General features: G+C 34.4%; 1 protein-coding gene across 8 annotated transcripts in view; it reads right to left on the bottom strand.

Annotated features, from left to right (window-relative positions):
• Ppp3cb (protein phosphatase 3 catalytic subunit beta) overlaps positions 1-12782 on the bottom strand; it is a 46540-nt gene that overhangs the window by 3705 nt on the left and 30053 nt on the right. For 2 of the 8 annotated variants that reach the window (XM_076544722.1, XM_076544721.1), the window contains exons 11-14: positions 8419-8445; positions 6372-6456; positions 5522-5619; positions 2-31 (exon numbers count right to left, since the gene is read on the bottom strand). In XM_076544722.1, coding sequence (XP_076400837.1) covers positions 2-31; positions 5522-5619; positions 6372-6456; positions 8419-8445 — 240 coding nt within the window. The remainder of the gene's footprint in view (position 1; positions 32-5521; positions 5620-6371; positions 6457-8418; positions 8446-12782) is intronic. The other 6 variants (XM_076544726.1, XM_076544723.1, XM_076544725.1 and 3 more) reach the window with 5 other exon arrangements.

Genomic DNA, 12782 nt, shown 5'->3' with positions numbered 1-12782 from the left:
CCTTTTTCAGCCTCAATAGCCTCAACTGTGGCTGTACAGAAGTGAGCAGAGGCATGCAAAATGAATGAGAGAGATGAGAAGGGTCATATTGTACAGCAGAAAAGGCAATGATCACTTAATATATCACAGTACCCAAACTATATCATTATTTACAATTGAACACAAACTATACCCATATTGGAAAGCTCCACCCAATCCCCCAAATTCCTAAAATAGCACAGCTTACACACACAGCACTATGACATCAAAACACAGGACATATAGACCTACTGAGACAGACACCTCAGCACCCATGCAAATGTACTCCAGTATTAATTACTCATCTTAAATTCAGTGTTTTGATGGCACTAGAATTTTTCACTATGTTTATCAGTGCATTATCATTACAGGAAAATTATAATTGCACTGTAACAGAAAAGCAAGTAGGAGAATCTTTTCTTTCACTTCTAGTACCAACACCATTCATCACTACTTGGTTCCCTAAGATACAAACTAGAAGGGGACAGTAATGGTTTTCTGTCCCTTTAAATTTATAATGAAAGCATAGCAGCAAAATCTAGTACAACTGTGATGAAAGTTAGGGACCCTAAATTTGTTGAATAAGTCTAATTCTCAAGTTCTGTTCTTTAGGGGGAGCCTAACAGGAACCATTTCTATGCTAGGAACTTGGGTTTTGTTTGTTTTGAAGGAGGCTGGCTTGCACCAGTTTCTAAAGTAGCTGAGAAACTATGAGTGTATACCACTGCATCCTAGCTCCTACTCTAATACTGACTGTCCAACTATCTAAATATCTGTAACATTTTAAAATTCTATTTATATTAAGTTTATCATGATGATTAATTTGCTTAGAAGCAAGAAGCCTGCATTCTTAGGTGAAGAAAGAAAGGCATCTTTTAAAACCCATATGCTAATAAGAAAGGCATTAAGGGAAGTAATTAATGTCTTTCAGGCAATTAATCCTAATTATTTCATTATACGGTACAATATATAGGTCATGTGAGAAAAAATTCTTGGCATAACTTGTACTGGTCCATTTAAATAATTGACTATTTAGTCTTGCATTTTGCAGTCAAAGATGCCTTTTCGGGCAATGCAGTAAGCAGTTCCAAACATCTGCTGTTCTTGCAGAGAACTGAAGTTCAATTCCTGACATCTAACAACAATGTGAAATGCTGGTTCCAGGGAATGCAACATCCTCTTCTGATCTGAGGACACTATGCATGCACATGGTGTGTGCACATATATATGCAGGCCAAACACCCATATGAATAAGATAATTAAACAGTAATTAAAAAAGATTTTAAACGTTACTCGCTAATTTTTGGGTTTAAACAAACAAACAAACAAACAAACAAAAAAGAGCTCACACTGGGGACCAGGATCCAAAAATGCAAAGAATAGTACCTGCCTGACAATGTTATCCCTTCTGTACCCAAAGGGTGCATGCTCAGAATATTACAACAAGAATGCCCCCATTTCTTCTGCTTTGCTTCTTCTACAATAAAGGTAATTACAATACTTACTTCTGAAATGTCTTTTTAAGAAAAAGTATGATTTAGAAATTAATTATTTAATCCAAAACAGTTATGAATGGAAGAACCTTAAAACTAAATTAGAGAACAATGGTGATCTTAACTAGAAAGTAAAGTGAACTGGGGATCCAAAAGAGGTAGAATGAATACTGAATAAAGATTAAATATTCCTTACTTGCTAAATCAAACTCAAACATACACAATATATGCCCACTGTGCAACTCAACTTTGAAAAAAAAAAATCCAGAACTGTGTATCTGGAAAGGATTCTACAAAATGTTCCCAGAGAGAAAACTAGGACAAAAGATCCATCTAACTGGGCATGGTGGTCATACCTTTGATCCCAGCACTTAGGCAGGTGGAGCTCTGTGAGTTCCAGGCCAGCCAGGGTTACACAATGAGACCTTGTCTCAAACAAACAAAAATACACCAAACAGAATGAAAAGAGACCCATCTATATTTATCAGTCCTTAAACACTCATTATCAGCCCCTTTCAGAATGTGAACACTTTTCGTTATAATTGAAAGTTGAAAGAAAAAAAATATTTATTGGACTATGGTTTAAGAGTTTGTGATAGCAGAAGTGACTGATATGAAATATTCTACAACTTGTGTATGATAAATTAAGACTAAAATTGATCTCATTAAGAGGATTAGTATCTAGTTAATTACATCAAAAGTTTAAAATTCTACTGATCAACTCTAAGCTAAAAAACTTGACAGTTAAGTTATATATTCTGTCAAGTTTAAAGGCTTAGAACTGAAATATGGGCATCTGAAGCTTGAGCAGAAAACTAGAAAGAAACATCTGGTAACTATAAAATTCAATCTGAAAGCCACTACTGTACTTCTCTTTTATTAATTTTCAATGACACAGGTCACGATGCTAATAAGTATCAGTAGAGTGCTGCCTTTAACTATTATGTTCTTCTATACAACAAAGAACAAATGATCAACAGGAATTTGGCATTATTAAAATAGAGATAGCTATCATATTTTTCCCATACAAGCTGTGATGTGGATAGAATTATAGGACTGATTCCTAATCAAATTAGCATGAAATAAAATACAAAACTCCAAAATCAAACTCCAGCAGAGTTGTAGTTTTTAAAACAACAACAACCCCCTCCACCCAAGAAATAACATATGAATTAGCTTCAAAGATACTAAAAAAAAGCCAGGCAGTGGTGGTGCATGCCTTTAATCCCAGCACTTGGGAGACAGAGGCAGGCGGATCTTTGTGAGTTCGAGGCCAGCCTGGTCTACAGAGCGAGATCCAGGAAAGGCGCAAAGCTACACAGAGAAACCCTGTCTCGAAAAACAAAAAAACAAAACAAAACAAACAAAAAAAAGATACTAAAAAGAAGCTGGGCATGGTGGTGCTTGTGCCTTTAATCCCAGCATTCAGGAGGCAGGAGCTGGAGGATTTGTATCTTATGAGGCAGAGGCTGGAGGACCTGTATGAGTTCGAGGGCAGCCTGGTCTATATAGTGAACTCCAGGCCAGCCAAGGCTACATCATGAGATCCTGTCTCGAAAAACAAAACAAAAAAATGTAAAAGACATTGAAAAGGTAATTTCTACATTCTGAAAATAGTCTTGAAGTCTCAAAATTAAATTTATTTTTATATTACCTCTCAGTCATATGTTAACATTAGAGTTTCTATCTGTAGGAGTTTAAAACATTAATCTTTCAGTTAAAAAAAAAATCTCAAAGATATAGTTTCTACATGAGCTTTGTTACTTCTTTTAAAACAAATTTTCATATGCTAGGGAAATAACTTCCACCAAATGCTCAAACCATAACATCAAGAGCCATCCCTAGCAGAAGTAGGGAGCTGTCCAGTTTCCAAAATTAGACCCCTTAGGCTCAGCTCCTTCCAGTAACTCACTCTATACTAGGAACAGACAGTCCCTCCAGCAAAGCTGCTGTCTTTCAAACATTCCCTGCAGCTGAGGGTGGTTTCCAAGTTGAAGAAATAAGCTTCAGGCTGCATGCAAATTAAGAATAAATAGAAGTACTGAGCTGTCAACAAAGCATGTAATTAGCAGGTGCTAACTGTAAAATCTGAAAGCATGGGTTTGCCATGGATACAATGTAAAACTAACAAGTAGATTTACTTACATATGCTATCCTTTAATTTTGATTTTTCTTCTTTAAACAAAGGATATACTTTTCCTTATTAGAATTATCCTTTACTAGTAACAATTTTTATTGAATATTTAATGATTCATTAACATTTTAACTTGAAATACTCTTTGGCATTTAAAAATATTTGTAATAAAAAATAGAGGGCAAAGAAAATCAGAAATGGTTTCTTTTAAATCCAAAACTAAGAAAAGAGAAAAGAAATCTATGGATGAGTACATAGCTTAGTGGTTCAGTAATGTTCAAGGATCTAGACTATTTGATCTCTAGCACCATGACAAAAACTGAAATAATAAAACAAAAACAAACAAACAGAAAAACCTTATTCAGCATAGAAATCCGGAGCTCTATGTGGTTTCTATTCAATCTGAAAGCCATTACTGAACTGAGTTGAACTTCTTGGTTGCACCAGTGGTAAACAGCAGACAATAGAATCACATATAAAATAGAACATATATAGGATAAAAATCATTTGTCTACCAAAAAGTATTTTAATTAGAAAGGATTTGTTTTGGAATTGAGTAAAATGACATTTTAAGGGAATTTCAAATTCATTTAAATATTTAAATTAATTTTTTTCCACTTTAAAAAAAAATCACTAAATATACCAAGAAGAAACTGTATTATGGACAAAAGATCTATTGCTGCCTATTTTAATAGAACAAGGAGCCTTGAAGGGCTGTCAAAGTGGCTCTATGTATAGTTTTTTCCACATTACAATTTTTGTATTCTATCCATAAGGGAAAGACATTGAGACTGTGTGCTACTGTGTATGAGCTGCAATATTCACAGCATTTTCTTCTATTTAATCTGTAATGGGCTTTCAAATTTACCCAGTACTTACACAGATACTAAAACAATCAAGTTAGCTTTTTAAAAAACATAAAATATTCAATGAGCCAGATTACAGGAATGCTTTACGTATAATTTTTTTATTTCCATGCAAAATAAAGGCACACTTAATAACACCCTTTCAATTTTGACTTACAGGATTTAAATTCAACCCTTTATAACAATAGCTTAATATCTAACGTTACATTCATGTTTGGAATGCACCAAGTGCAGCAACAAATGCAGCAAACCTAAAATCAAGGTGCTACAAAGCTGCTTCTACATCAAAAGACAGACAAGCGTCTGATAGAGTAATTTAATTGAACATATATTTACAGACATACAGCTACCCTAAAGAAAGACAGACAGATTTAGGAAAGCAGCTATATCTGCAGAGGAAGGAAACAGCATGTTACAGACAGGCAATTATACATAGAACATTTAACAAACACCACAGAAAACAAACTCTAATCATTTACTAGGGTACAAAATTTGGCATAAATTTTTGGCAAGTGAAGTGCGTAAAGAAAATTTTGGGGCCTAAGCAGAATTTTAACTCAAAAATTAAATACCTAAAAATATAAGCATAATCTAATACAATTATATAAATTTTAAAAGTTAAGAAACTTGGAATTACATTTCCATTTGTGTAATATGTATATCCCTGATTCACATTCTTGACTGAGGCTTTTAAAAGAAAAAGGTGCATTAGACAAACGAATCAGTAAATATTTCAGAATTATGACATGAGCTGCTCCCACATCATTTTATGAAAAGCTGGGGAACTGACGATTATTTTCAGGTGAAAGACAACCCATTCTATCAATATTATGCACTGGCCAGGTACTAATCAGATAACTGCCTATCATATAGTACCCTGCTATGTCAGCTGCTGAGACAGGAACTAAAAAGCAGAAGGAGTTCCCTGCATGCATTATGTGTACTGTTAGCAAGAGAGTGAGGTGTGCCCCAGTCCATCTGAGGCACAGCAAGTTGCATAACATCATTACCACTTTGCAAGGTCTGCCGTCCTCCAGCCAACACTCCACTAGGCAACATCCCTGTGGGAGTCAGGCCCTTGAGTGTCAGCACACTTTCACTCTCCTCCCTACAGTAGAGAAATGTAACAAGTATCAGAGAGTTAGTAGCTCAGAGGTACAGTCTTGGCCTAGCATGCACAGGACACTGGGCTTGATCCCCAAAACTACAAAAAGCAAAAACCAAACAAAATAAAAGTCTATCAATAAATGTTTACTTTAAAAGAAGAGCTAGGGCCCAGATGTAGGCTGTATATATAATTCATGACATTCATTGTTATTAACATATTTCCCTCAATTTCAAGATACATATTTTCCCATATTATAAATGTTTCATTTAGGAGGGTAGACATATTACAATTGAAACATATATTGTTTTCCTGAAATCTCATCTTTCTGAATTTTAACCCCAGGAAGGCAAGATGTACTCTAGCAAAACAGATATCCTATAAGGATGGGAAAATTCACCAGGAGTCTTTTCCTGATCTGATTAAAGGTGTAGATTTAGTGCTTTCACTGCAAGAGCAAGATCCAAAGGGCACAAACCCTAATTTCAGTGGGTTTGTATGTTATGTATGGGGTTATGTATGCTTAGTATGTTCTAGGTCCTGGGTTTAATTACAGCACCACAAAACAAAACAAGCAGGCAAACACAACACCACCAGATTCAAAGCAACTTCTATTCCCTTCATCGGTGCATAAATGTACAACTAGTTTCAATAGAAAAAGAAAACCACATTGCCTCTAGGTTCTCAAACAGAACAATGCTCATAAAATACAATAAAATAATTTCTGCAAAATAATCAGGAAACTGTATTAGTACCTGAGAACAGAGAAGACTCTTGCCATCTTGCCAATTGCTCGGATTTTGTTTCGTATGATTTCTTTCCGGGCTGCAGCTGAACCTACTTTCAATGGAATAAATAGAAAAAGGGGCTCAAGTTTAGGGCATTCAAGCATTATTCTATTATTCTACTAGCCTACTCCAGACTCATCTAAATCAATACTAAGTCTCCTGCTACCAGCTCACATGGAAGGCACTAGAAATCATGCCAGAAAGTTCCTCACTCCCTCAATGATTAGCTCACCACTAGTCAAATATTGGGGTCTGATAAGAATAATTCACAGACTTTAATTATCTCTCAATACTGACTAATCAGGAAAGGAATAAAGGGGGGAGGTCTGTGTGTGAAGTGGAGAGACTTGAGCCCAACTTGAATTACAAACCAGAGGACAAAAAACTAGAAACAATCCTATAGTTTTAAATTTTCATGGGAGCCTATGGCATGCAGACTAAGACAAATGGAAAATTTCTGTTTAACTATCACAAAAGCCTTTAACATGCACACTAGAAATATCTCATCCTATTATGAAAGAATAAGCTTCTTTACTCCAAGTTAATCTATAAATAATGTACAAAGGGTAATAATCACAAAGGTGGTCACAAAATAGTGACTACATAAGTATTTCATCAACAATGAATATCTCAACTGCATGAATTAGCTGTCCTCCACAGCCATGCAAGTATACTTAAGCTTTTATAAAAACAGGCAGTGAATATGAGACAAACGGTAAGAAGAAACTCCTTCGAAAAGCTGGCTAAAGAATACACCAAAAGAGCTGGCTCTATGGCTGGACAAAGACTCAGAGGTCACTCTTCCTTCCCTTGGTCTCCAACAAGAACAATAATCTCAGTACTGTTACCACATATATAGCAACCAAAGTCAATCTGGACCCAAGTACGTTTCCTTAAAGCTGTGCTTCAACATGATGAAAACACACATATGGAAGCACCACTGTTGAGGAGAAGGTCAAGGAAAGGCTCAGATGCTAGAGCAAATGGGCCGTAGGTATGCGAAGGTCTGAACAATCCAAAGTCTTGTAGGTGAGAGCATTTCATTTCAAATTCAAGCAGACTACAAATACACATAATTGAAAACTAAGATGATGACTAGACTTAACTGAAAGAAAACCAGAAAAAAAAAAGTCCAATTTCAAGAAGGAAAACAGCACATATTTAGAGAGCAGGGCTCCAATTACCTTATATGTTATTCTCTAAAGGTTAATATTGGAATACTGGGAGCACTAAAGCTCCAAAAAACTATATGGTCATTATAACATCAAAGAGATGTTCTTCAGATTAAAAAAAAAAAAAAGGTTAAAGTCTCATAAAATATCAGAATCTGAAGACACACTGGAGATATTTCCTTATTTTACAAACAAAAACCCTAAGTTTATTAAACGACTTTTCCAAGGATATAAGGTTTGATTTTCTTCTAATAAATTAATATAGATATTTTATTTTTAAGTTGGCAGAAATTTTAAAACAGTTTGATTTTGTATAAGGAGTAACAGGTTGAAAAGGATGGCTATAACAATATACATTTGTATTTTCAGCCTTAATTTATATATTTGTAAAACCAAATGATATGAAAATTATACTGAACTCAAAACCATTTTAAGGAATATAAACACACTGTACAAATCAGGATTTAAAATCAGTCTACAAACACATCATGCATCATAGTAAAGTAAATGTCCACTTTAAAAGTACTTTGGGGAATAAGACAGACAATCAAACACCCCTAGTCATGCAGGGAAAAGTACAAAACATTACAAATAAGCAAAAGAATGAAATTTTAAAACAAGAGGAATGAAAAGAGGGAAAACTATTTCCATGCACAGAAAGACAGATGTCTTGGAATATGACTTCTAAAACAGCAAATACGAATTCAGATAAGAGTCAGGCTAAATTTGCAAAAGACCCAGAAGACTCTCAAACATTATGCAATGAATGTGCCAACTTACATGGACATGAGGTAACTTATGAAGTCATATTTCAAAACAATGTTACTCTGTCTGGTCTGTACCTTTTTTATTGCCATATATGAGCCGTTCTTCAGATGGAGAGTCCAGAAAAAAGGAAGTGAATGATGGAGAAAAGGTGGTTGAGACAAATAAAAAGATAGAGATTTAACTTGGCAGTGGTACTGAAGGATGAATGTAGAAAGAAAGGGAGAAAAAAATGAAGGCCCTTATATTTGAAAAATGTAATACTATAGAATTTGGTGAATAAAAGACAGATGCTACAGGGTAGAGGTCTAAAGCAAAGATTTCTTAAAAGATATGTGTTGAGAAAGAAATTATGAATAGAATGGTTATAATTTTTGATGAAAGTAGACATAATTAGGGACAGAAAAAAAAAACACGTGAAAACACATAAGACCAATAAAAGACCGTGCTAACAATCACACATTTATAGTCATAATCCTAAGGAAATATGCCACCCATTAAAGTATGTTAGGTGAAAAGCAATGACACAAATAAGATACAAACTCATGTGGTTCTCCAAGGACATCAACATATGCAAAATCTGTAGTATATACAAAAAATATAGGTACCTTTCCTCAGTAGAAAGCCTCACCCACTCCCAATAAAGAAAAAGCTGAGCCCTCTGATACTCTATAATAAGATGATATGATTTCTTAAGTCTGAATGGTAGAATGTTTGCATATATTTAAAATTAACAATGTGCTGCTTGTTCCCAATCCAATCTGGAAGACCAGGGGACATCTTTTGCAAAAATAGCAACAGATTGCTTCAAAGCAAGTAAATAGCTTTAAGAGTAGGCAGTGGAGGTGGTTTAATTTGAGTTTTCCAGATCTTACATTCTAATGCTAAGATACATGATTGCATTATAAGAACTACAGAGTTTAATTTAGTGGCGCTGTAATTATGCATTTCTTTTACCAAACTGAAGACAAAAGATAAATATCTGAAAGAAATGTATGCATTCTAAATATCATAGAAATTAGTGGTCAAAAATTCTTTCATAATTAACACCTCTAGAAAGGATGCTACAAATTTTTATATGCAATGTTTATGCAAACTTATCTTGAAAAACAAACTACCCATACAAGCATTAAACAAAGTACAGAATACCAAAGAGCCATCAATAACAGTCTTAATCCATTTTAACAAATCTCAAAATCGAATATCTAAAAACTATTCTTTCTTTCCTGCAACTGGAAAACCTCTAGTCCTATTTTCCCCCTTTCTCTACAGAAAAACTAAACCCTCATTCAGCCTCCATAACAAACCCCATTCTATCAAGTTTTCTTTCTAAAGTCAGATTTCTTCCCAGATCCATAGAATAGCTTCACTGAGGTGCAGGAAAAGAGAAAGAGAAGAGAGAAGTCATGCCATCATGATAAAAGGAAAGGAGGAAGGAGGGACAGAGAAAGAAAGAGTAAAGGGAAAGAAACAAGGAAGCGTGGGGTTGGTGGGCTTCTAATAGTTCTTTTCTGAATCCTCTGCTGAACTTGAGCGTCTATCTTAACACCCTCCCTTTCTCCCACTCTTCAAAGGTTTCTCTCCCAAATCACTCCCATTCCTCCTATGCAAACTCCTTGAGTCCTATTTTTAATCTGTTTTAGAATTCTAGATACGAACCCTCGGTTAATGAAAGCGTGGAAAAATGAGGAGTAATTGCACCTATGATGCCAACAGTGCGGGGAGATCTACCTCTAGTTTGCAAAACAGAAACCTGTATTTCCATAGAAACACTGTCATAAATGGTGCTGAGAACTGTAAAACTTACTTGAGAATAAAATGTCATCTTTTCTGTTCTCTCAATTTATAAATGAGAGGAACCTAAGAAGTTGGGTGACTTTTCCAAGGCTACATAGCTACAAACAAAAGTGAAAGGTGTTTGGGAGGCAGAGGCAGGTGATCTCTAAGTTTAACAGGTACTACTAAACCAGTATCATTTTCACCAAATGATACTGCTTCTTTAATAATGAAATTTAACTCAGTCCTGGAATGCAAGAATAATACAACAAATAAATAAATTGGCATAATTTATCCTATATCTTATTGATAGGAAAAACATTAAGATAAATAAAACCTCTTTAAAAGGTATATTCTACTACTTCTATGCTTTAGGTAGGTGATAAATTATGTGTTCCTTTTCTAGTTTGTTTTGAACAATTAATAAAAGCTTTTGTTTATCCCTTGTTAAATCTTTAAAATCAACCATATTTATCTCCTTATTATTTCTAGGTATCCAAACCAAGTACTGAGTTAACCTTAACTATAAAACTTTTGACCTTTTTATTACAAGAAAATGACCTACTACTACTCCTACTTAATATGTTACTGGCAATAACAATAACAACATTGAAAGAAAAATGACAAAAATTAGAAAATACTATCAGCCTAATGCAAATGACCTATTTTTAGAAGTTAAAAAAAAAGTTAAAATTGCTGTGTGAAATAATTCTATTGAACTTACTTGATGTAAAACAAACCTGTAAAACACTGAATTCCTGAGTACAGAGAGAGATGATATAGCAGTTGAAGGGCTGGAGAGATGGCTCAGTGGCTAAGAGCACTGGCTGGGTTCAATTCCCAGCACCCACATGGCAGTTAACAATTGCCTGTAATTCTACCTCCAGGGGATCTGACACCTTATACAGACATACAAACAGGCAAAAATACCAATGCACATAAAATAAAATTTAAAAAAAAATTTTTTTTAAAGAAAGAAAAAATAGCATTGAATAGTAGTCAAAACAACAATTTAAAAAATACGGGTTTTAATTAAAAAAAAAAAAAAAAAACCCAGCTAATTCTGACTGGAGAGATGGCTTAGAAGTGAAGAACAATGACTGCTCTTTCAGAGGATCCTGGTTTGATTCCCAGCACCCACATGGCAGTTCACAGCTGTCTACAACTCCAGTTCCAGAGTATCTAACTTCCTCTTAGGGCTTCCATGGACACTGTACACACATGGCACACAGGTATCCATGCAGCAAAACATTCATGCACCCAAAAATACAAATAAATAAAATTGCAAAAAAAAAAAAAAAAAAAAAAACTAATTCTAACTGGAATTATAATTCAGTGGAGTAAATTTCAGTAAATGGATTAATTATATATAATAAGAAAATCTTTAGTTTGAAAGCTAAATAGTATTTTTAAAAATACTCTAGACTCAAATTTATATAAGACAATAGAAATAACCACTGGATATTTCAGAGAATGTGACAAATTGCCAGAAAATTTTAACTGTAAAAAAAAAACCTGAGGCATGTGCCAAGATTCATTTCAATCACCACCTCAATATTATCTTAATACATATAACACTATGAACAGTTATTATTATCCTCAAACTGATGAGGGACGTGTAAATTCAAAAGGTTAAATAATTTTCCTGAAGCCTCAGAGCCATTTATAAGAAATTAGGCTGGGTGGTGGTGGTGGTGGTGGTGGTGGTGGTGGTGGCACTCGGGAGGCAGAGCCAGGAGGATCTCTGTGAGTTTGAGGCCAGCCTGGTCCACAGAGAGAGATCCAGGACAGGCACCAAAACTACACAGAGAAACTCTGTCTCGAAAACCAAAATAAACAAATAAAAAAAAAAAAAGAAAGAAATTAGAATCTGAACTTAGATCTTTTCTTAGAACAGTGATAGAACAGGGAGAAGAAACAGCTATTTACACTTTTTTAAAGGAAAAAAGCCATATATAATGAAATATTTTAAAATTGAAACTTAGGAGAGAAAAAAATGTTTATTATCCACCCCCCAAAAAAAGACATAAATTTGCTTTTTAAGGTATTAATAAAGCTACAGTAATAAAAGCATTAGCTCTGCCTGCCACCAGTACATGGCAACAGCAACACCTGTATTTTTAATGAATGGGTTTAAAATCAAACTTGAGTCAAACATGATTGTTAACATGCCTGATACCCTAGCACTAAAGAGACAGGTAGGTTCTAGGCTAGCCTGGGATACACAGCAAGATTCTGTCTCAAGAACACAATAGAAAAAGGCAGGTATGATGGTACATGATACCTATAATATTAATGATTAGGAAGGAGGTAATTAGGAGTTCAAGGTCAAGAGCTACAGGGTGAGTTTTGAGATCAGCCTGAAGTATATGAGACCATTTCAAGAAAAAGTGGGGAGGGAAGGGTGGGGAGAAAATAGAAGGGAAAAAAAGGCACTATACCTTCCTATTAAATTTTACCAATATGTAGACCATAATTAACACAATGAAGAATCCGAATACTGACCACCATGTAAGTATAGTATACTATAAAAAGTATACAAAAATAAAGACATAAGAATAAGGAATGTAATAGTGTTCAGCGTTTAAGTTATTTTAACTTTTAATTTTACACTCTTAAAATTTAAGTAGCTTAAAAAATTTTTAAATAAAAATTTCAAAACATA

This window comes from Peromyscus maniculatus, chromosome 9 (assembly GCF_049852395.1).
Source record: "Peromyscus maniculatus bairdii isolate BWxNUB_F1_BW_parent chromosome 9, HU_Pman_BW_mat_3.1, whole genome shotgun sequence".
Lineage (NCBI taxonomy): Eukaryota > Metazoa > Chordata > Mammalia > Rodentia > Cricetidae > Peromyscus > Peromyscus maniculatus.
The sequence above is the reverse complement of the archived record's forward strand: the minus strand, read 5'-3'. Positions and strand labels throughout refer to the sequence as shown.